General features: G+C 38.0%; 1 protein-coding gene across 2 annotated transcripts in view; it reads right to left on the bottom strand.

Moving 5' to 3' along the window:
• Nucleotides 1–26,039, bottom strand: part of DGKK (diacylglycerol kinase kappa) — a gene marked incomplete at its 5' end in the record, with an annotated part of 168,193 nt that overhangs the window by 71,558 nt on the left and 70,596 nt on the right. Inside the window, 3 exons of one of the 2 annotated variants that reach the window (XM_081222801.1) lie at nucleotides 10,957–11,082; nucleotides 11,414–11,520; nucleotides 11,992–12,127. In XM_081222801.1, coding sequence (XP_081078927.1) covers nucleotides 10,957–11,082; nucleotides 11,414–11,520; nucleotides 11,992–12,127 — 369 coding nt within the window. The remainder of the gene's footprint in view (nucleotides 1–10,956; nucleotides 11,083–11,413; nucleotides 11,521–11,991; nucleotides 12,128–26,039) is intronic. The other variant, XM_081222802.1, reaches the window with a different exon arrangement.

Genomic DNA, 26,039 nt, shown 5'->3' with positions numbered 1-26,039 from the left:
TATATGATAATCCCACAGCTAACATCATACTCAACAGTAGTGAAAAACTGAAAGCATTTCCCCTAACATTAGGAAAAAGGCAACAAAGCCCACTCTCACCACTTTTATTCAACATAGTATTGGAAGCCCTAGCTACAGCAATCAGATAAAAAGAAAGAAAGAATTAGAAGGAATCCACATTAGAAAGGAAGAAATAAAACTGCCACTATTTGCAGATGACATGATACTGTACATAGAAAACCCTAAAGACACCAACAAAACACTACTAGAGCTATTCAATGAATTCAGTAAAGTTGCAGGATACAAAATTAATATACAAAAATCGGTTGCATTTCTATTCACTAACAATGAAGTATCAGATAGAAAATTAAAGAGACAATCACATTTACAATCACATCAAAAAGAATCAAATAACTAAGAATAAACTTACCTGAAGTAAAAGACCTGTACACATATACTGATGAAAAACAACACAAACAGATGGAAAGATATACCTTTTTCATGGATTAGAAGAATTAATATTGTTAAAATGACCATACCACCCAAGGAAATCTACAGATCCAATGCAATCCCTATCAAAATACCAATGGCAGTTTTCCAGAACTAGAACAAATAATTCTAAAATTTGTATGGAACCACAAAAGACCCTGAGTAGCCAAAACAGTCTTGAGAAAGAAGTAGAAAGCTGGAAGAATGACACTCCCTAACTTCAGATCTTACTACAAAGGAACAGTAATCAAAACAGTATAGTACTGGAACAAAAATAGACACATAGATTAATGGAACAAAATAAAGAGCCCCAAAATATACCCACACACTTATGGTCAATTAATCTAGAAAAAAGGAAGCAAGAATATACCATGGAGAAAAGACAGTCTCTTCAATATGTGGTGCTGAGATAACTGGACAGCTACATGTAAAAGAATGAAATTGGAACATTTTCTCACACCATATACAAAAATAAACTCAAAATGGATTATAGACCTAAATATAAAACCTGAAGCCATAAAACTCCTAGAAGAGAATACAGGCAGAACACACTTTGACATAAATCATAGCAATATTTTTTTGATTCTGGCTCCTAAGGCAAAGAAATAAAAGCAAAAATAAACAAATGGGATCTAATTAAACTTAAATGCATTTGCACAGCAAAGGAAACATCAACAAAATGAAAAGACACCCTACAGAATGAAAGAAAATATTCGCAAATGATATGACCGATAAGGGGTTAATATCCAAAATATATAAACAGCTCATACAACTCAATATAAAAAAAAAAACTAAAAAAACAACCCGATTAAAAAGTGGGCAGAGGGGGACCTTCAAGATGGCGAAGGAGTAAGACGTGGAGATCAACTTCCTCCCCACAAATACCTCAAAAATACATCTACGTGTGGAACAACTCCTACAGAACACCTACTGAATGCTGGCAGAAGACCTCAGACTTCCAAAAAGGCGAGAAACTCCCCACGTACCTGGGTAGGGCAAAAGAAAAAAGAAAAAACAGAGACAAAAAATAGGGACGAGACCTGCAACTCTGGGAGGGAGCTGTGAAGGAGGAAAAGTTTCGACACACTAGAAGCCCCTTCACTGGCAGAGACGTGGGGTGGGGGGGAGAAGCTTTGGAGCCAGAGAGGAGAGCACAGCAACAGGGGTGTGGAGGGCAAAGCAGAGAGATCCCCTCACAGAGGATACGTGCCGACCAGCAGTCAGCAGCCTGAGAGGCTTGTCTGCTCACCCGCTGGGGCAGGTGGGGGCTGGGAGCTGAGGCTCGGGCTTTGGAGGTCAGAGCCCAGTGAGAGGACTGGGGTTGGACAGTCTGAAGGGTGCTAGTGCGCCACAGCTAGCTGGGAGGGAGTCCGGGAAAAAGTCTGGAACTGCCTAAGAGGCAAGAGACAATTGTTTCAGTTTTTGTGAGGAGAGGGGATTCAAAGCACCACCTAAATGAACTTCAGAGATGGGTGCAAGCCTCGGCTATCAGCTCGGACCCCAGAGACGGGCATGAAATGCTAATGCTGCTGCTGCAGCCACCAAGAAACCTGTGTGCAAGCACAGATCACTATCCACACTCCCCCCCAGGAGCCTGTGCAGCACGCCACTGCCAGGGTCCCATGATCCAGGGACAACATCTCCGGGAGAACACATGGTGCACCTCAGGCTGTTGCAACATCAAGCTGGCCTCTGCGACCACAGGGTCGACCCACATTCCAATTATAACCTACTGTACCCCTCCCTCCTCATGGCCTGAGTGAGCCAGGGCTCCCTAAATAGCTACTGCTTTAACCCCGTCCTGTCTGGACAGGAACAGATGCCTGAGGGCTACCTACATGCAGAGATGGGGCCAAAACCAAAGCTGAACCCCAGGAGCTGTGCAAATAAAGAAGAGAAAGGGAAATTTCTCCGTGCAGCCTCAGGAGCAGTGGATTAAATCCCCACAATAAACTTGATATACCCTACATCTGTGGAATACGTGAACAGACAATGAAGCATCCCAAAACTGAGGCAGTGGACTCTGGGAGCAATTGTAGACTTGAGGTTTGCAGTCTGTGACTGATTTGTTTCTAATTTTTATGTTTATCTTATCTTAATGTTTAGCGCTTGTTATCACTGGTGGATTTGTTTATTGGTTGAATTGCTCTCTCCATTATTATTATTATTTTATTTTAAAATTCTTTAATTTTAAAATTTATATTTTTTTCTTTCTTTTTTTTCTCCCTGTTCATCTGGGCCATGTGGCTGAGAGGGTCTTGGTGCTCCAGACTGGTGTCAGGCCAGGGCCTCTGAGGTGGGAGAGTTGAGTTCAGGACATTGGACCACCAGAGACCTCTCAGCCTCACATATCAATTGGTGAGAGCTGTCCCAGAGATCTCTGTCTCAACACGAAGACCCAGCTCCACCGAATGGCCAGCAAGCTCCTGTGCTGGACGTGCCATGCCAAACAACAAGCAAGACAGGATAAAGAAGATGTGGCACATATATACAATGGAATATTACTCAGCCATAAAAAGAAACGAAATTGAGTTATTTGTAGTGAGGTGGATGGACCTAGACTCTGTCATACAGAGTGAAGTAAGTCAGAAACAGAAAAACAAACACAGTATGCTAACACATATATATGGAATCTAAAAAACAAACACAAAAAAGGTCATGAAGAACCTGGGGCAGGACGGGAATAAAGACGCAGACCTACTAGAGAATGGACTTGAGGACACGGGGAGGAAGAAGGGTAAGCTGGGATAAAGTGAGAGAGTGGCATGGACACATATACACTACCAAATGTAAAACCGATAGCTAGTGGAAAGCAGCCGCATAGCACAAGGAGATCAGCTCGGTGCTTTGTGACCACCTAGAGGGGTGGGATGGGTGGGTGGGAGGGAGAGAGATGCAAGAGGGAAGACATATGAGGATATATGTATATGTATAGCAAATTCACTTTGTTATAAAGCAGAAATTAACACACCACTGTAAAATAATTGTACTCCAATAAGATGTTAAAAAAATGTAAAAAAAACAAAAAAACAAAAGAAAACTAGCAAGACAGGAACACAACCCCAGCCACTAGCAGAGAGTCTACCTAAAATAATATTAAGTTCACAGACACCCCAAAACACACCACCAGATGCAGTCCTGCCCACCAGGAAGACAAGATCCAGCCTCATCCACCAGAATACAGGCACCAGTCCCCTCCACCAGGAAGCCTACAGAAGCCACTGAACAAACCTCAACCACTGGGGACAGACACCAAAAACAATGGGAACTATGAACGTACAGCTTGCGAAAAGGAGACCCCAAACAAAGTAAGTTAAACAAAATGAGAAGACAGAGCAATATGAAGCAGATGAAGGAGCAAGGTAAAAACCCAGCAGACCAAACAAATGAGGAGGAAATAGGCAGTCTACCTGAAAAAGAATTCAGAGTAATGATAGTAAAGATGACCCAAAATCTTGGAAATAGAATGGAGAAAACACAAGAAATGTTTAACAAGGACCTAGACGAACTAAACAGCAAACAAACAGGTATTAACAACACAATACATGAAATTAAAAATTCTTTAGAAGTAACCAATAGCAGAATAACTGAGGCAGAAGAATGGACAAGTGGCCTGGAAGATAAAATAGTGGAAATAATTGCCACAGAGCAGAATAAAGAAAAAAGAACGAAAAGAATTGAGGACAGTATCAGAGACCTCTGGGATAATGTTAAACACAAAACCTTCAAATTATAGGGGTCCCAGAAGAAGAAGAGAACAAGAAAGGTTCTGAGAAAATATTTGAGGAAACTATAGTTGAAAACTTCCCAAACATGGGAAAGGAAATAGTCAAGCAAGTCCAGGAAGAGCAGAGAGTCCCACACAGGATAAATCTAAGGAGAAACATGGCAAGACACATATTAATCAAACTATCAAAAATTAAATTCAAAGAAAAAGTATTAAAAGCAGCAAGGGAAAAGCAATGAATAACATACAAGGGAATCACCATAAGGTTAACAGCTGATCTTTCAGGAGAAACTGCAAGCCAGAAGGGAGCGGCAGGACATATTTAAAGTGATGAAAGGGAAAAATATACAGCCAAGATTACTCTACCCAGCAAGGATCTCATTCAGATTCGATGGAAAAAAAATTTTACAGGCTAGCAAAAGCTAAGAGAATTCAGCACCACCAAGCCAGCTCTCCAACAAATGCTAAAGGAACTCCTCTAGGCAGGAAACACAAGAGAAGGAAAAGACCTACAAAAACAAACCAAAAACAATTAAGAAAATGGTAATAGGAACATATATATTGATAACTACCTTAAATGTAAATGGATTAAATGCTCCAACAAAAAGACACAGACAGGCTGAATGGATACAAAAACAAGACCCGTATATAGGCTGTCTACAAGAGACCCACTTCAGACCTAGGGATAGATACAGACTGAAAGTGAGGGGATGGAAAAATACATTCCATGCAAATGGAAATCAAAAGAAAGCTGGGGTAGCAATTCTCATATCAGACAAGATAGACTTTGAAATAAAGACTATTACAAGAGAAAAGGAGGATACTACATAATGATCAAGAGATCAATCCAAGAAGAGGATATAAAAATTGTATATATTTATGCACCCAACATAGGACCACCTCAATATATAAGGCAATGCTAACAGCCATAAAAGGGGAAATCATCAGTAACACAATAATTGTAGGAGACTTTAACACCCCACTTTCACCAATGGACAGATCATCCAAAAGGAAAATAAATAAGGAAACACAAGCTTTAAATGGCACATTAAACAAGATGGACTTAATTGATATTTATAGGACATTCCATCCAAAAACAACAGGATACCATTTCTTCTCAAGTGCTCATGGAACATTCTCCAGGATAGGTCATATCTTGGGTCACAAACCAAGCCTTGTTAAATTCAAGAAAATTGAAATCATATCAAGTGTCTTTACTGACCACAAACAAGGCTATGCGACTAGATATCAATTACAGGAAGAAAACTGTTAAAAATACAAACTCATGGAGGCTAAAAAATACACTAATAAATAACAAAGAGATCACTGAAGAAATCAAAGAGGAAATCAAAATATACCTAGAAACAAATGACAATGAAAACACAATGACCCAAAACCTATGGGATACAGCAAAAGCAGTTCTAAGAGGGAAGTCTATAGCAATACAGTACTACCTCAAGAAACAAGAAACATCTCAAATAAACAACCAAACCTTACACTTAAAGCAATTAGATAAAGAAGAACAAAAAACCCCCAAAGTTAGCAGAAGGAAAGAAATCATAAAGATCAGATCAGAAATCAATGAAAAAAAATGAAGGAAACAGTAGCAAAGATCATTAAAACTAAAAGCTGTTTTTTTCTGAGAAGATAAACAAAATTGATTAACCATTAGCCAGACTCATTAAGAAAAAAAGGAAGGAGACTCAAATGAATAGAATTAGAAATGCAAAAGGGGAAGTAACAACTGATACTGCAGAAATGCAAACGATCATGAGAGATTACTACAAGCAACTCTATGCCAATAAAATGGACAACCTGTAAGAAATGGACAAATTCTTAGAAAAGCAGAAGCTTCTGAGACTGAACCAGGAAGAAACAGAAAATATAAACAGACCAATCACAAACACTGAAATTGAAACAGTGATTAAATTCTTCCAACAAACAAAAGGCCTAGATGGCTTCATAGGTGAATTCTATCAAACATTTAGAGAAGAGCTCACACCTTTCCTTCTTAAACTCTTCCAAAATATAGCAGAGGGAGGAACACTTCCAAACTCATTCTATGAGGCCACCATCACCCTGATACCAAAACCAAAGATGTCACAAAAATAAAACTACAGGCCAATATCAGTGATGAATATCGAAGCAAAAATCCTCAACCAAATACTAGCGAACAGAATCGAACAGCACATTAAAAGGATCATACACCATGATCAAGTGGGGTTTATCCCAGTAATGCAAGGATTCTTGAATATACGCAAATCAACCAATGTGATACACCACATTAACAAATTGAAGGCTAAAAACCATATGGTCATCTCAGTAGATGCAGAAAATCTTTTGACAAAATTCAACACCCATTTATGATAAAAATTCTACAGAAAGTAGGCATAGAGGGAACTAACCTCAACATAATAAAGGCCATATATAAGAAACCCACAGCCAACATCATTCTCAATGGTGAAAAACTGAAACCATTTCCACTAAGATCAGAAACAAGACAAGGTTGCCCACTGTCATCACTAGTATTCAACATAGTTTTGGACATTTTAGCCATGGCAATCAGAGAAGAAAAAGAAATAAAAGGAATCCAAATTGGAAAAGAAGAAATAAAACAGTCACTGTTTGCAGATGACATGCTACTACCTAGAGAATCCTAAAGATGCTACCAGAAAACTACTAGAGCTAATCAATGAATTTGGTAGAGTAGCAGGATACATAATAATGCACAGAAATCTCTTGCATTCCTATACACTAATGGTAAAAAGTCTGAAAGAGAAATTAAGGAAACCCTCTCATTTACCATTGCAACAAAAAGAATAAAACACCTAGGAATAAAACTACCTAAGGAGACCAAAGGCCTGTATGCAGAAAACTATAAAACACTGATGAAAGAAATTAAAGATGAACAAGCAGGTGGAGAGATACACCATGTTCTTGGATTGGAAGAATCAACATGTGAAAATGAGTCTACTACCCAAAGCAATCTACAGATTCAATGCAATCTCTATCAAACTACCAGTGGCATTTTTCACAGAAGTAGAACAAAAAATTTTACAATTGGTATGGAAACATATAAGACTCCGAATAGCCAAAGCAATCTTTTTTTTTTTTTTTTTTTTTTTTTTTTTTTTGCGGTATGCAGGCCTCTCACTGTTGTGGCCTCTCCCACTGCGGAGCACAGGCTCCAGACGCACAGGCTCAGCGGCCATGGCTCACGGGCCCAGCTGCTCCGCGGCATGTGGGATCTTCTCGGACCGGGGCACGAACCCGTGTCCCCTGCATCGGCAGGCGGACTCCCAACCACTGCACCACCAGGGAAGCCCCAAAGCAATCTTGAGAAAGAAAAATGGAGCTGGAGGAATCAGGCTGCCTGACTTCAGATTATACTACAAAGCTACAGTAAACAAGACAGTATGGTACTGGCACAAAAACAGAAATATAGATCAATGGAATAGGATAGAAAACCCAGAGATAAACCCATGTACATATGATCACCTTACCTTTGCCAAAGGAGGCAAGGATATACAATGGAGAAAAGACAGCCTCTTCAATAAGTGGTGCTGGGAAAACTGGACAGCTACATGGAAAAGAATGAAATGAGAACACTCCCTAACACCATACACAAAAATAAACTCAAAATGGATTATAGACCTAAATGTAAGGCCAGACACTATCAAACTCTTAGAGGAAAACATAGGCAGAACACTCTGTGACATACATCATAGCAGGATCCTTTTTGACCCACCTCCTAGAGAAATGGAAATAAAAACAAAATTAAACAAATGGGATGTAATGAAACTTAAAAGCTTTTGCACAGCAATGGAAACCATAAACAAGATGAAAGGACAACCCTCAGAATGGAAGAAAATATTTGCAAAAGAAGCAACTGACAAAGGATTAATTTCCAAAATTTACAAGCAGCTCATGCAGCTCAATATCAAAAAAAACAAACAACTCAATCCAAAAATTGGCAGAAAACTTAAAAAGACATTTTTCCAAAGAAGATATACAGATTGCCAACAAATACATGAAAGAATGCTCAACATCACTAATCATTAGAGAAATGCAAATCAAAACTCCAATGAGGTATCACCTCACACCAGTCAGAATGGCCATCATCAAAAAATCTACAAACAATAAATGCTGGAGAGGGTGTGGAGAAAAGGGAGCCCTCTTGTACTGTTGGTGGGAATGTAAATTGATACAGCCACTATGGAGAACAGTATGGATGTGCCTTACAAAACTAAAAATAGAGCAAACCTATGATCCTGCAATCCCACTCCTGGGCATATATCTGTAGAAAAACATTGTTCAAAAGGATACATGCACCCCAATGTTCATTGCAGTGCTGTTTACAATAGCCAAGACGTGGAAGCAACCTAAATATCCATTGACAGATGAATGGATAAGGAAGATGTGGTACATATATACAGTGGAATATTACTGAGCCATTAAAAAGAATGAAATAATGCCATTTGTGGCAACATGGTTGGACCCGGAGATTATCATACTAAGTGAAGTAAATCAGACAGAGGAATACAAATATCATATGATATCTCTTATATATGGAATCAAAAAAATGATACAAATGAATTTGTTTACAAAAAAGAAATAGATTCACAGACTTAGAGAACAAACTTACGGTTACCAGTGGGGAAGGGTCGGGGGGAGAGATATACTGGGAGTTTGGGATTGACATGTACACACTGCTATATTTGAAATAGATAACCAAAACAGACCCACTGTATAGCACAGGGAATGCTGCTCAATATTCTGTAATAACCTAAATGGGAAAAGAATTCAAAAAAGAATAGATACATCTATATGAATAACTGAACCACTTTGCTGTACTCCTGAAACTAACACAGCACTGTTAATCAATCATGCTCCAATATAAAATGAAAAAAAAAATTTAATGGGCAGAAGGCCTAAATATACATCTTTTTTTTCTGAAGGAGACATACAGAATGCCAACAGGAACATGAAAAGATGCTCAACATTGCTAATAATCAGGGAAATGCACATGAAAACTACAACGAGGCATCACCTCACACCAATCAGAATGGCCATCACCAAAATATCTACAAATAATAAATCCTGGAGAGGATGTAGAGAAAAGTGAACCCTCCTACACTGTTTTTGGGAATGTAAATTAGTGCAGCCACTATGAAGAACAGTATGGACCTTCCTCAGAAAACTAAAAATAGAACTACCATATGATCCAGCAATTCTGCTTCCGGGTATACATCTGAAGAAAATGATAACACTAATTCAAAAAGATACACGCACCACAATGTTCATAGCAGCATTCTTCGTAATAGTGAAGATATGGAAGCAACCTTAGTGTCTATCAGCAGATGAATGAATAAAGAACAAGTGTCATATACACACACACACACATACACACACACACACACACAATGGAATACTATTCAGCCATAAATAAGAGTGAAAATTTGCCATCTGCAACAACATGGATGGATCTGGAGGGTATTATCCTAAGAGAAATAAGTCAGACAGAGAAAGACAAATACTGTATGTTATCACTTATATATGGAATCTAAAAAACAAGAAAACTAGTTAATAGCACAGGGAGATCATCTTGGTGCTTTGTGACCGCCTGGAGGGGTGGGATAGGGAGGGTGGGAGGGAGGGAGACGCAAGAGGGAAGGGATGTGGGAACAGATGTATATGTATGACTGATTCACTTTGTTATAAAGCAGAAACTAATAATAAAAAAAGAAAACTAGTTAATATAACAAAAAAATATACTCACAGGTATAGAGAACAAACTAGTGTTTACTAGTTTGGGGGAGGTATAAGATAGGGGTAGGGGATTAAAAGGTACAAATTATTATGCATAAAATAAATAAGCTACAAGGATATACAGTACAGCACAGGGAATATAGCCAATATTTTATAATATATATAAATAGAGTATAATCTTTAAAAATTGTGAATCACTATGTTGTACACCTAAAACTTACATAATATTGTAAATCAACTATACCTTGATAAATAAAAAAATCCATCAGAATATCATTAGATAAAAAAAATATCTCCAGACACTGTCATATGTGTCCTGTGGGTGGGGGAATATACCCCCAGTTGAGAACTGCTGGTTTAAAGGCATGGTAATGTTGTAGTTAAGAGCACAGGTTTTACACAATTATGTATGAATCAAGACTCTTTTCCTTACTGGCTTCATGACCTTGAGCAAATCACTTCACTTTTCTGAACCTCATTTTCCTCTCTTCTGTAAATGGGAACAACGAGGCCTAGTTTAGGGTTGTTGCAAGGATTTAATGAGATCATGTATATAAAACACTCAATACATAGTGGCAATAATAATGTGCTAATATTATTAACCATTGTTAATTAACAAAGATTGCAATTTCCTAGGAAATGGTGAATGAGGAAAGGAGGCGGTTTCTTAAGGGTATACTCAGAACTAACTTTTTAATTGCCCATACTGTCATAAGAGAATTCACCTCTTCCCATTTGCTAATAGGCCTCACCATCAAAGATAAGAGGGAGTATTAAATCTTTCTCTCAAAGATTCCATAGCTAATTCTGGAAAGGCAGGATACTGAGCTCTATACTATGGAATCTGTATAATCTATTTTGGGGTAAGGGTCTTTGAGATTTCTCTCTATGTGTAGGCACAATCAAACTCCAACCCACCCCTTCTCTAGAAGTCAGCTCTCTAAATATCAAAGAGATGAGAAAAGTCTTACCGTAGAATTACACCAGAGACACCGGAAATCTTGAAGTCTCTGATAACTGCCACAGTTCTCGTGACATACTGCGCACTGAGAACTGACAGATATGTTTCCTTCTACCCACTGATGAGGCATAGTTTTCTGAAGGATAAAAAGAGACAAGAGGTAGAAGTTAGAGATATAAGGAGAGGAAGGGCCAGCTGGAATAACTATACTACCCCATGGAGGACACTAGATAACCCCAAGGAAGTTCTCCATCATCCTGCCCTCCCCACTCCCATGTTAGTGACAAATTACAGGTGGGAGCTGGCGAGGGGAGGCTTTCATTCTTCTAGATTTGTTGGATCATAAGCCTGGGAAAGAAGCCTACTTGGGTTATCTGGAAACAGGAAGAAGTCTTCCTTCCCCTGTGTGTCGTGACTGAAGGGGAGATGGAAAAGGGTGATTATGAGAAAGCATGGCTGGTACTCACTACTTCATCTGCAGGCATGAGGAGGTCATCAGTAATGGATAATGTATTCCATTTGCAATCTTTGCTTGCTCTTAAAGCACATAATCTGTGAGACTTTACTTTGCACACTGTGAAAGAGGAAGAAAAAAAGATGGATGTTAATCTGGTGGCAATGAACATTCTAACTTCCTTCCCTAAGCTGCTCTAAAAGTTAGAACCTAGATGCATCTAAGTAGTTGTGACTTAACTCCAAAGGCTTATTTTCCATATATTTCAGTTTCTTTGTATTCTTCCTGGACAAATTTTCTATTACCTGACTTGAATTGAAACTGATGGTAAGAATGAGGTGATTTCTATTTTTCCAAACCTGTGACTGTACTGTCCAATCCTCCCAGACCCAACCCTCCCTTTTGATTAATGAGAATTCCCCCTCATGCCAGTTTCCTCCCGTCTCCTTTCCCCTGTCTGTTAAGTGTCATGGTTAACATTACACTAGAATCAGTGACCTAGTGTGGGTCAATGATACTAGAGCCGCATGAGCTCCTTCACACCCATCTCCACCCATTGAGCTCCACTTCCTAAAGGAATCAGAAATGTACCTTCGCAGATGATGACATTTCGAGATAAGGCAGGAATGGTCCCTCGACAAACATTGCAGTGCTGCGTCCGGGGACTGTGGCTTGAGTACCAATAGTGCATTCCAACAAGAAAAGGGTTGTTTTCTGCTGCAGGTATCTAAAATAAATCAAAGAGAAGAAAGAATAGAGAGCTAATCACAGAGACGGATTAGGGAAGGCCAGAAAATCTGAATGCTAAGGCTGAAATGGCCAGCTACATAAGGCGTCAGAGCATGTGAAGAGGAAGAATCAAAGTTGAGCCAATGCTTAACAAATCTCCCATCTCTGTTTTTTCCCAGTGGTTTTGAAAAGGGAAAAGGAATGAGGGGGTGGTAGATCCTAGAACAGGGACTGAAGGCAGGAGTGATGATCTTTATACTCCTTGGCTAAACCATTTCATTGGTTTAGCCTAAGCAAAATTAGTTCTGTTAGCCTTGGCCTTGGCTCTCTTTGAGTAGTCAGCAAAAGGAGGTGGTGAGTAGGAAATTCAGTGATATCCAAGCCCTCTTGCCAGGCAAGAAAGGGAGGAGGCAGGGCTCTGACTCTAGGCTAAGGAATGCTTGTCAGGCTTTAGCTACCTCCTGGAGATATACATTACCCTTCCTGGGCCTACTGCTGCCAAGTGAGGAGAGCATTGCATTGCTGGGACAACAGTTTCATTTCAGAGGCTTCTGGTCCCAGTATTCTTTTCTGAATAACATGCTCTGACTGCCTATAGCAATTTCCTGGTTAATCAATTTAATTCATTCAAAATTCATTAAATTTTTACTGAGTAACTGCTATGTGCTTGGCTCTTTTCAAGGCACTGATGAACAAGATAAAGTCTCTGTCCTCATGGAATGGCATTCTGTTTGGTGTCCTCTTTCATGGTATTCAATTTAACATTTACTATTAACCTCCCTATAAATGCTACATTTGTTTATCACAGCCTGACTCTCATGACTGTGGGGCCGGCACAGGGCATACCAGAAACTAGTTTTGGGGTTAAAAGGGGAAGGGGAGGAGTGGGCACCAAAAACTTCCAAATTTGTTCTGGATGTTCATTCAACAGGACACTTCCACCTTTTCTATAATTCCTGTGAATGTCTGATCTCTTCCCTCTATGCCTTCCACTGGAATGTAGACATAAGCGTATGCATTCAGCTTTTTATTCTTGATGTTATAATCGGTTGGGTGTGTAAAGGCATAAGACTTTAAAATGAACTATATATTCTTCCTGATGCTAGCTGATACTGGTCCACTAGAGCGAGAGACAGAGAGAGACAGAGAGGGAAAGAGAGACAGAGAGGGAAAGAGAGAAAGCGCTATTGAGGGATCTGCCATATTTAGTGTTCAACCTTGATCAACTTATAGGAATTCATCATCTAAAACATAGCCTGTACATGGTATTCTCTGATCCCTCCTTCCCCCTCTGGCATGCCGTTTACGTGCTAAGATGCTGTTGGAATGACCAGGAAGCTTCTGGAAGGAAAAGCTACTTTGATGCACTAAAGGCTCACCTAGTATGGAGTCACTTTGTGATTGTATTATTTTTTGCATACTGAAACCCTGGCAAAGTTCCGAGAAGATCAAAGTAGAGAGTGGAGAGTCCTGAGGAAGTGACATAGTCTTGGCTTTGACATGCTGAGCAACTAGCACCTTTCTACTTCCCATGCCACTAGATTATAACTTTACAAGTACCTTCCTTCCTTCCAACCTCCTTCTTTCCTCCAATAATTACTAAGAGCGACTTTGTGTCATCTATAAAGCTAGGCACTGGAGATCCAGAGATGAATGATCCATAGTTCTTGCCCTCATGGAGCTCATAGTCTACTGTAGGAGACAACTTCCTAAACAGATCACTCCAGTGTAAAGTGAAAAGTGAGCTCTCCTATAATGTTCAAGATTCTACAGGACAAATGGAAGAAATGATGAACTCTGCCTGGGTAGAATATTGAATTTCATGCTCCAGTTAGCTACAGAATATAAAAATATATAAAATGGACATTGCTTTGGTTCAGCAGTGGAGGAAGTGGGATTTATATTCCTTAAGTGCATCCTATTGTATAAGAAAACTTTGATACATACCACCCTGGATGAGTACATGTTGTATGCTGAATTGTGTCCCCTGACAAAATATGTTCAAGTACCTGGTACCTGTGAATATGACCTTATTTGAAAATAGAATCTTTATAGATATAATCAATTTAAGATGTTGTCATAATGGATTAGTGACTGGTGTCCTTTCCCTCTTTTTTTAAAATTAAAAAAATATTTTAACATCTTTATTGGAGTATAATTGCTTTACAGTGGTGTACTAGTTTCTGCTTTATAACAAAGTGAATCAGTTATAAATATACATATATCCCCATATCTCTTCACACTTGCATTTCCCTCCCTCCCACCCTCCCTATCCCACCCCTCTAGGTGATCACAAAGCACTAAGCTGATCTCCCTGTGCTATGCGGCTGCTTCCCACTAGCTATCTATTTTACATTTGGTTGTGTATATATGTCCATGCCACTCTCTCACTTTGTCCCAGCTTACCCTTCCCCCTCCCCGTATCCTCAAGTCCATTCTCTAGTAGGTCTGCGTCTTTATTCCCGTCTTGACCCTAGGTTCTTCATGACCATTTTTCTGTTTGTTTTTTAGATTCCATATATATGTGTTCATATACGGTATTTGTTTTTCTCTTTCTGACTTACTTCACTCTGTATGACAGACTCTAGGTCTATCCACCTCACTACAAATAACTCAATTTTGTTTCTTTTTATGGCTGAGTAATATTCCATTGTATATATGTGCCACATCTTCTTTATCCATTCATCTGTTGATGGACACTTAGGTTGCTTCCATGTCCTGGCTATTGTAAATAGAGCTGCAATGAACATTGTGGTACATGACTCTTTTTGAATTATGGTTTTCTCAGGGTATACACCCAGTAGTGGGATTGCTGGGTCATATGGTAGTTCTATTTGTAGTTTTTTGAGGAACCTCCGTAATGTTCTCCATGGTGGCTGTATCAATTTACATTCCCACCAACAGTGCAAGAGGGTTCCCTTTTCTCCACACCCTCTCCAGGATTTATTGTTTCTAGATTTTTTGATGACGGCCATTCTGACTGGTGTGAGATGGTATCTCATTGTAGAAGAAGGAAATTTAGACAGACACAGGGGAGACATCATGTGATGATAGAGGCAGAGATTGGAATGATGTGTCTACAAGCCAAGGAATGCCTACAATCCCCAGAAGCTAAGAAGAGGCAAAGAAGGATTCTCTTCTAGAGCCTTCAGAAAGAGTACAGCCCCGCCAACACATTGATTTTGTACTTCTAGACTCCAGAACTGTGAGAGATGTATCTTAATTCACCCAGTTTGTGGATTTGATATGGCAGTCCTGGGAAACTAACACAGTATGTCATTACAGGCCTTTCTAGTAATTGACACAGATTAAAAATTGACTTTGAAGACAGATGAAGAACTGTGACATGTATACAAACCACTGATCTCTGAATGTTAAGGCTTTCAATGTGTGGTGGGTTTTATGTTTGATTTTTATGCTCTCTAAAATACATAGGTTAATACATTCATGCAGAGACCGTCACTCCAATCTGATTCTTCACTGTTTCAGAGCAGCTAAGGCTATTTTCTCCATCTCCTGAATCCCTTTCAGCATAATCCAGAACCCAGATAGGTGCATTAATTATCTGTCTATTCATTAAAGGAGATATTGTCAGTCCAGGTGTTTGGTAAACTCTAAAGCACTGTTCAAGTGTGAGGACTTAATAATATTAAGTATTTTCAAAGTGCATAAAAGTCTCAGATGAAACATCCCATAAAGCACAAAATCTTCTAAAGATGTGTTTCCTTAAAAGAATCTTGTTTGGGATGGTTTATGTGATGAAAGGCTGTGTTTAGATAAAACAAAATTAGTGGTTTGTACTGTAACTTGAAGCCAACTTTTTTGTTATATCAAGGTTTTGGAAACTATAGAATGTTAGGGCCTCCCAGGTTGGTCATTGGTAGGGTGACCATATCATCCAAATCAGGACACTTTGAACAGTGAAAGAGGGAGCTATAGTATGTAATTATGCTGGAACAATAAGTGTAAATTGTGTTCATCCTGAGAAAGCCACTAGCCATGGAGATGCTCCACATGAGCTAGAGAGTCATTTAGCCAATTTGAATCTATTTGTTGATCTATACAGCCTAGCTGTCTGGCTTAGTAGCACTTAGTTGCCTATCGGGCTACCACATACTCACAAGGGGTGGGGACTAGAGGGGAGAAAAGATAATTAGGTAAAATTTAAGATGTCTTTCCAAGAACATGGATTTAGAGTTAGGAGAGCTAAGATCTCAATTCTGCCACAATAAATTGTGGGATTTCAGGCAAGGCAACTGAACTCTTCCAAGGTTTTTTTCTCACTTACTTAATGAAATCTTAGAATCATAAGCTTTTCAAGTTGAAAGGAATGTTTGAATTCATCTAGTCTACCCACCAGAAAAACGAATTTTCTTTTTTTAAAATGAATTTTAAAAATTGAGGTATATTTGACAATTAAAATTGTACATATTGAATTTAATGATTTGATATACATATGTAGTGAAATAATCATCACAATCAAGCTAACTAACTTATCACCTCGGATAGTTACCACTTTCTTTCCTTCTTTTTTTTTTTTGTATGTGTGTTTAGAGCACTTAAGATCTTCTCTCTTAGCAAATTTTAGTATAAAATAAATGAATGATTGTTACTTACGGTCACATTGTTGTACATTAGACCTCCAGAACTTATTCTCCTGCATAACTGAAACTTTGTACCACTTAACCAATATCTCCCCATTTCCCCCTCTCCTCAGCACTTGGTAACCACCATTCTTCTCTCTGCTTCTAGAGTTCCAACGATTTTATTTTATTTTATTTTATTTATTTATTTTTCTGTGGTACACAGGCCTCTCACTGTTGTGGCCTTTCCCGTTGTGGAGCACAGGCTCCAGATGCACAGGCTCAGCGGCCATGGCTCACGGGCCTAACCGCTCTGTGGCATGTGGGATCTTCCTGGACTGGGGCACGAACCCGTGTCCCCTGCATCAGCAGGCGGACTCTCAACCACTGCGCCACCAGGGAAGCCCTCCAACAATTTTAGATTCCACATATAAATGAGAACATACAGTATTGTCTTTCTCTGTTTGGCTTATTTAATGTAGCATACTGTCCTCAGGTTCATCTGTGTTGTTACAACTGGCAAGATTTCCTTCTTTTTTTCGGGCTGAACAATATTCCATTGTATTTGTGTATGTATATATGTATATATATATATCACATTTTTAAAATCCATTTTATCCATTGAGGGACAGTTAGGTTGTGTCTGTATCTTGGCTGTTGTGAATAATGTGAAAGAAACATGGGAGTTCTGATATCTCTTCAAGATGCTGATTTCATTTCTTTTGGATATATACCCAGAAGTGAGATTGTTGGGTCATAAGGTAGTTACATTTTTAATACTTTGAGAAACCTTAGTACTACTTTCCATAATGGTTGTACCAATTTATAGTCCCACGAAAAGTGCACAAGTTTTCTCTTTTCTTCACATTCTTGCCAGCACTTGTTGTCTCTTATCTTTTTTTTTTTGGTCACATCACACGGCATGCGGGATCTTAGTTCCCAAACCAGGGATTGAACCTGCACCCCCTACAGTGTAAGCTCAGAGTCTTAACCATTGGACTGCCAGGGAAGTCCCTCTTTTTTGCTTTTCTTTTGTTTTTCTTTTTTTTTAATTTGAAGTATAGTTGATTTACAATATTGTGTTAGTTTCAGGTATACAGCAAAGTGATTTAGTTATACATACATATATATCTATTATTTTCAGATCTTTTAAAAATAATTATATATTTTTTATTTTAGCAAAGATTCAGAATATATCTCTTTAAGAAAAAAGAGTTACATCATACAATCTTTTGAAAATATACATTCATATATTGGTTTTGTCCTATGATTAATTTGATTACTAAAAGTTGTAAAGTGCAGCTAAATTTGAGAGCCAAGTTATTAGTAGTTAAAGACTGATTTGCTTTTCTTAAATTGAAGTGTAGTTGATTTACAATATTGTGTTAGTTTCAGGTGTACAGCAAAGTGATTCAATTATATAGATATATATTCTTTCAGATTATTTTCCATTATAGGTTATTATAAGATATTGAATATGGTTCCCTGTGCAATACAGTAAATCCTTTTTGCTTATCTATTTTACGTATAGTAGTTTATATCTATTAATCCCATATTTCTTTTTTTAAAGTTTATTGTGAAGTTATTTTACATTATTTTATCTTTATGTGGCATTAGGAGATTTTCAAAAAATTTATTTATTTATTTTTATTGAAGTATAGTTGATTTACAATGTTGTGTTAGTTTCAGATGTACAGCAAAGTGATTCAGTTATACATACATATATATCTATTTTTTCAGATCTTTTAGAAATATATTATTTTTATTTTAGCAAAGAGACAGGATGTATCTCTTTAAGAAAAAAGAGTTACATCATACAATCTTTTGAAAATATACATTCATGTATTGGTTTTGCCCTACAACTAATTTGATTACTGAAAGTTGTAAAGTGCAGCTAAATTTGGGAGCCAAGTTATGAATAGTTAAAGACTGATTTGCTTATTTAAATTGAAGTGTAGTTGATTTACAATGTTGTATTAGTTTCAGGTATACAGCCAAGTGATTCAGTTATATATTATATATATGTTACATATAATATATATATCTATATATCTATATATATTCATTCTTTTTCAGATTCTTTTCCCATATAGGTTATTACAGAATATTGGGTATAGTTCCCTGTGCTATACAGTAGGTCCTTGTTGGTTATCTATTTTATATATAGTAGTGTATATATGTTAATCCCATACTTCTAATTTATCCCTCCCCACTCCCTTTCCCCTTTGATAACCATAAGTTGGTTTTCTGTCTGTGAGTCTGTTTCTGTTGTGTACACAGATTCATCAGTATTGATTTTTAGATTCCACATATAAGTGATACAATATTTGTCTTTGTCTGACTTACTCCACTAAGTATAATACTCTCTAGGGCCATTCATGTTGCTGCAAATGACAATCTTTCATTCTTTTTTATGGATGAGTAATATACCAATGTATATATATCTCACATCTTCTTAAGCCAATAGTTTGTTGATGGACACTTGGGCTGTTTCCATGTCTTGGCTATTGTAAATAGTGCTGCTATGAACATTGGAGTGCATGTATCTTTTCGAATTACAGTTTTCATCTACCCAGGAATGGGACTGCTGTGTCATATGGTAGTTCTATTTTTAGTTTTTAAAGGAACCTCTGTACTGTTTTCAATAGTGGTTGTACCAATTTGCACTCCTTTCAACAGTGTAGGAAGTTTTCTTATTCTCCAACCCTCTCCAGCATTTATTATTTGTAGACTTTTTGATGATAGCTATTCTGATGATAAGAGCCATTTTAGCAAGGGTGAGATGATATCTCATTGTGGTTTGATTTGCATTTCCCTAATGATTAATGGTGTTGAGCACTTAACTTTTTATCCATTTTATGTCTTCTTTGGAAAAATATCTATACAGGTCCCTCACCCATTTTAAAAACAGATTATCTGTGGGTTTTTTAAACTATTGAGTTGTAGGTGTTCCTTATGTATTTTAGATATTAACCTCATATCAGATATATAGCTTGTAAATATTTTCTCCCATTTCTAGGTTGCCTGTTCACTCAGTTGATTTAGCTTCATGTAATCTCACTTGTTTATTTTAGCTTTTGTTCCTTGTGCTTTTGGTGTCATATCCAAGAAATCATTGTCCCAGTCAATGTAAAGAAGGTTTTTCTCTGTTTTCTTCTAGTAGTTTTATAGTTTTAGGTCTTACACTTAAGTCTTTATTCAGCCTGAGTTAATTTTTTGTACATGGTGTGAGGTAACGGTCCAATTTCATTCTCCTGCATGTTGATATCTAATTTTCCCAACACCATTTATTGAAGATTACCCTTCCCCAATTTTGTGTTCTTGGCACCCTTCTGGAAATCAATTGACTGTAAAAGCATGGATTTATTTCTGTGCTCTCTATTTTGTTCCATTGGTCTGTATGTCTGTTTTTATGCCAGTACAATATTGTTTTGATTACTATAGCTTTGTAATGTATGTTGATATCAGGAAGTGTGATGCCTCCAGCTTTGCTCTTCTCGCTCAAAATTGCTTTGGCTATTTGGGGTTGTTTTTGGCTCCATATGAATTTTAGGATTGCTCTTTCCATTTATGTAGGGAATATCATTGGATTTTGATTGGGATTGTTTAAATCTGTAGATTACTTTGTGTAGTATGGGCATTTTAACAATATTAATTCTTATGATCCATGAACATGGGATGTCTATGCATTTATCTATGTATTCTTTACTTTCCTTCATCAATGTTTTATAATTTTCAGTGTATGTTTTTCACCTCTTTGTTTAAGTTTATTCCTAAGTATTTTATTCTTTTTGTTGCTATTGTGAATGGGCTTATTTTCTTAATTTTCCTTTCAAATAGTACATTGTTTGTGTATAGAAAACTGAGTGCTTTTTTTGTATGTTGATTTTGTACCCTATGACTTTACTGAATTTGTTTGTTAGTTGTAACAATTATTTTGTTCAGTCTTTAGGATTTTCTACATATATGATCATGTTGTCTGCAAACAGAGACAATTTTACTTCTTCCTTTCCAGTTTGGGTGCCTTTTAATTCTTTTTCTTGCCTAATTGCTCTGGCTTGGATTTCCAGTACTATGTTGAAAAGAAGTGGTGAGAGTATGCAGCCTTGCCTTGTACCAGGTCTTAGAGGACAAGCTTTCATTTTTTTCCCATTAATTATAATGCTGTCTATGGGCTTTTCATATATGGCCTTTATTGTGTTGAGGTAAGATCTTTCTACACTTATTTTCTTGAAAGGTTTAATAATGAATTAGTGTTGAACTTTGTCAAATGCTATTTCTGCATCTACTGAGATGATCATGTGTTTTTTTTCCTTCATTTTGTTAATGTATTGTAACACATTGTTTGATTTATGTATATTGAAATACTGTTGCATCCCTGGGATAAATCCCTCTTGGTTACAGTGTATAATCCTTTTAATGTGCTATTGAATTCGGTGTACTAATATTTCATTAAGAATTTTTGCATCTGTGCCTCTGAGGTGGGAGAGCTGACTTCAGGACATTGGGCCACCAGAAACCGCCTAGGTCCACATAATATCAAATGGCAAAAGATATCCCAGAGATCTCCATATCAATGCTAAGACCAAGCTCCACTCAACAACCAGCAAGCTACAGTGTTGGACACCCTATGCCAGAGAACTAGCAAGATAGGAACACAAACACACCCATTAGCAGAGAGGCTGCCTAAAACCATGATAAGGTCACAGACACCCCAAAACACACCACCAGATACAGTGCTGACTACCAGAAAGGCAAGATCCAGACTCATCCAACAGAACATAGGCACTAGTCCCCGCCACTAGGGAGCCTACAGAACACACTGAACTAACTTTAGCCACTGGGGGCAGACAGGAAAAACAACGGGAACTATGAACATGTAGCCTTCGAAAAGGAGACCCCAAACACACTAAGTTAAGCAAAATGAGAAGACAGAGAAACACACAGCAGATGAAGGAGCAAGGTAAAAACCCACCAGACCAAACAAATGAAGAGGAAATAGGAAGTCTACCTGAAAAAGAATTCAGAGTAATGATAGTAAAGATGATCCAAAATCTTGGAAATAGAATGGAGAAAATACAAGAAACATTTAACAAGGACTTAGAAGAACTAAAGAGCAAACAAACAATGATAAACAACACAATAAATGAAATTAAAAATTCTCTAGAAGGAAGCAAAAGCAGAATAACTGAGGCAGAAGAATGGAGAAGTGACCTGGAAGATAAAATAGTGGAAATAACTACTGCAGAGAAAAATAAAGAAAAAAGAATGAAAAGAATTGAGGACAGTCTCAGAGACCTCTGGGACAACATTAAATGCACCAACATTCGAATTATAGGGATCCCAGAAGAAAAAGAGAAAAACAAATGGACTGAGAAAATATTTTAAGAGAGTATAGTTGAAAACTTCCCTAATATGGGAAAGGAAATAGTCAATCAAGCCCAGGAAGCACAGAGAGTCCCATGCAGGATAAATCCAAGGAGAAACATGCCAAGAAACATATTAATCAAACTGTCAAAAATCAAATACAAAGAAAAAATATTAAAAGCAGCAAGGGAAACACAACAAATAACACACAAGGGATTGCACAGGAGGAGCTTCAAGAAGGTGGAAGAGTAAGGCATGGAGATCACCTTCCTCCCCACAAATACATCAGGAATACATCTACACATGGAACAACTCCTACAGAACACCTACTGAACGCTGGTAGAAGACCTAAGAACTCCCCAAAGGCAAGAAACTCCCCACGTACCTGGGTAGGGCAAAAGAAAAAAGAAAAAACAGAGACAAAAGAATAGGGACAGGACCTGCACCAGTGGGAGGGAGCTGTGAAGGTGGAAAGGTTTCTACACACTAGGAAGCCCCTTCGCAGGCAGAGACTGTGGGGGGCAGAAGGGGGAAGCTTTGGAGCCACTGAGGAGAGTGCAGCAACAGGGGTGCAGAGGGCAAAGCGGAGAGATACCCGCACAGAGGATTGGTGCTGACCAGCACTCACCAGCCCGAGAGGCTTGTCTGCTCACCCGACAGGACGGGTGGAAGTTGGGAGCTGAGGCACCAGCTTCGATCGGATCCCAGGGAGAGGACTGGGGTTGGCTGCATGAACACAGCCTTAAGGGGGCTAGTGCACCACCACTAGCTGGGAGGGAGTCCAGAAAAAGTCTGGAGCTGCCAAAGAGACAAGAGACTTTTTCTTTCCTCTTTGTTTCCTGAGTGCAAGGAGAGGAGATTAAGAGCACCGCTTAAAGGAGCTCCAGAGATGGTCGCGAGCCACGGCTAACAGTGCGGACCACAGAGATGGGCATGAGACACTAAGGCTACTGCTGCAGCCACCAAGAAACCTCTGTGCAAGCACAGGTCACTACCCACACCTCCCCTCCCTGGAACCTGTGCAGCCCGCCACTGCCAGGGTCCCGTGATCCAGGGACAAATTACCCGGGAGAATGCCCATTTTTGGAATGGGTTGTTTGTTTGTTTCTTTGTTATTTAGCTGCACGAGCTGCTTGTAAATTATGGAGATTAATCCTTTGACAGTTGCTTCATTTGTAAATATTTTCTCCCATCCTGAGGGCTGTCTTTTGGTCTTGTTTATGGTCTCCTTTGCTGTGCAAAAGCTTTTAAGTTTCATTAGGTCCCATTTATTTATTTTAGTTTTTATTTCCATTTCTCTAGAGGGTGGGTCAAAAAGGATCCTGCTGTGATTTATGTCATAGAGTGTTCTGCCTATGTTTTCCTCTAAGAGTTTGATAGTTTCTGGCCTTACATTTAGGTCTTTAAACCATTTTGAGCTTATTTTTGTGTATGGTGTTAAGGAGTGATCTAATCTCATACTTTTACATGTACCTGTCCAGTTCTCCCAGCACCACTTATTGAAGAGGCTGTCCTTTCTCCACTGTCCATTCCTGCCTCCGTTATCAAAGATAAGTTGACCATATGTGCGTGGGTTTATCTCTGGGCTGTCTATCCTGTTCAATTGATCTATGTTTCTTTTTTTGTGCCAGTACCATACTCTCTTGATTAATGTAGCTTTGTAGTATAGTCTGAAGTCAGGGAGCCTGATTCCTCCAGCTCCATTTTTTGTCCTCAAGATTGTTTTGGCTATTCGGGGTCTTTTGTGTTTCCATACAAATTGTGAAATTTTTGGTTCTAGTTCTGTGAAAAATGCCAGTGGTAGTTTGATAGGGATTGCATTGAATCTGTAGATTGCTTTGGGTAGTAGAGTCATTTTCACAATGTTGATTCTTCCAATCCAAGAACATGGTATATCTCTCCATCTATTTGTATCATCTTTAATTTCTTTCATCAGTGTCTTATAATTTTCTGCATATAGGTCTTTTGTCTCCTTAAGTAGGTTTATTTCTAGATATTTTATTCTTTTTGTTGCAATGGTAATTGGGAGTGTTTTCTTGATTTAACTTTCAGATTTTTCATCATTAGTGTATAGGAATGCCAGAGATTTCTCTGCATTAATTTTGTATCCTGCTACTTTACCAAATACATTGATTAGCTCTAGTAGTTTTCTGGTAGCATCTTTAGGATTCTCTATGTATAGTATCATGTCATCTGCAAACAGTGACAGCTTTACTTCTTCTTTTCCGATTTGGATTCCTTTTATTTCCTTTTCTTCTCTGATTGCTGTGGCTAAAACTTCCAAAACTATGTTGAATAAGAGTGGTGAGAGTGGGCAACCTTGTCTTGTTCCTGATCTTAGTGGAAATGCTTTCAGTTTTTCACCATTGAGGACGATGTTGGCTGTGGGTTTGTCATATATGGCCTTTATTATGTTGAGGAAAGTTCCCTCTATGCCTACTTTCTGCAGGGTTTATGTTATAAATTGGTTTGAATTTTGTCAAAAGCTTTCTCTGCATCTATTGAGATGACCATATGGTTTTTCTCCTTCAATTTGTTTATATGGTGTATCACATTGATTGATTTATGTATATTGAAGAATCCTTGCATTTCTGGAATAACACACTTGATCATGGTGTATGATCCTTTTAATGTACTGTTGGATTCTGTTTGCTAGTATTTTGTTGAGGATTTTTGCATATATGTTCATCAGTGATATTGGCCTGTACTTTTCTTTCTTTGTGACATCCTGGTCTGGTTTTGGTATCAGGGTGATGGTGGCCTCGTAGAGTGAGTTTGGGAGTGTTCCTCCCTCTGCTATATTTTGGAAGAGTTTGAGAAGGATAGGTGTTAGCTCTTCTCTAAATGTTCGATGGAATTAGCCTGTGAAGCCATCTGGTCCTGGGCTTTTGTTTGTTGGAAGATTTTTTATCACAGTTTCAATTTCAGTGCTTTTGATTTTTCTGTTCATATTTTCTAATTCTTCCTGATTCAGTCATGGCAGGTTGTGCATTTTTAAGAATTTGTCCATTTCTTCCAGGTTGTCCATTGGCATAGAGTTGCTTGTAGTAATCTCTCATGATCTTTTGTATTTCTGCAGTGTCAGTTGTTACTTCTCCTTTTTCATTTCTAATTCTATTGATTTGAGTCTTCTCTCTTTTTTTCTTGATGAGTCTGGCTAATGGTTTATCAATTTTGTTTATCTTCTCAAAGAACCAGCTTTTAGTTTTATTGATCTTTGCTATCGTTTCCTTCATTTCTTTTTCATTTATTTCTGATCTGATATTTATGATTTCTTTCCTTCTGGTAACTTTGGATTTTTTTTCTTCTTTCTCTAATTGCTTTATGTGCAAGGTTAGGTTATTTATTCGAGATGTTTCCTGTTTCTTAAGGTAGGATTTTATTGCTATATACTTCCCTCTTAGAACTGTTTTTGCTGCATCCCATAGGTTTTCGGTCATTGTGTCTCCATTGTCATTTGTTTCTAGGTATTTTTTGATTTCCTCTTTGATTTCTTCAGTGATCTCTTGGTTATTAAGTAGTGTATTGTTTTGCCTCCATGTGTTTGTATTTTTTAAAGATCTTTTCCTCTAATTGATATCTAGTCTCATAACGTTGTGGTCGCAAAAGATACTTGATACAATTTCAATTTTCTTAAATTTACCAAGGCTTGATTTGTGATGCAGGATATCATGTATCCTGGAGAATGTTCCATGAGCACTTGAGTAAAATGTGTATTCTGTTGTTTTTGGATGTAATGTCCTAAAAATATCAATTAAGTCCATCTTGTTTAATGTATCATTTAAAGCTTGTGTTTCCTTATATATTTTCATTTTGGATGATCTGTCCATTGGTGAAAGTGGGTTGTTCAAGTTCCCTAGTATGAATGTGTTACTGTCCATTTCCCCTTTTATGGCTCTTCTTATTTGCCTTATGTATTGAGGTGCTCCTATGTTGGGTGCATAAATATTTACAATTGTT

This window comes from Mesoplodon bidens, assembly GCF_964165515.1.
Source record: "Mesoplodon bidens genome assembly, chromosome: X".
NCBI classification, from domain to species: domain Eukaryota; kingdom Metazoa; phylum Chordata; class Mammalia; order Artiodactyla; family Ziphiidae; genus Mesoplodon; species Mesoplodon bidens.
Note: the sequence above shows the minus strand (reverse complement) of the source record. Positions and strands in the feature narration are given on the sequence as shown.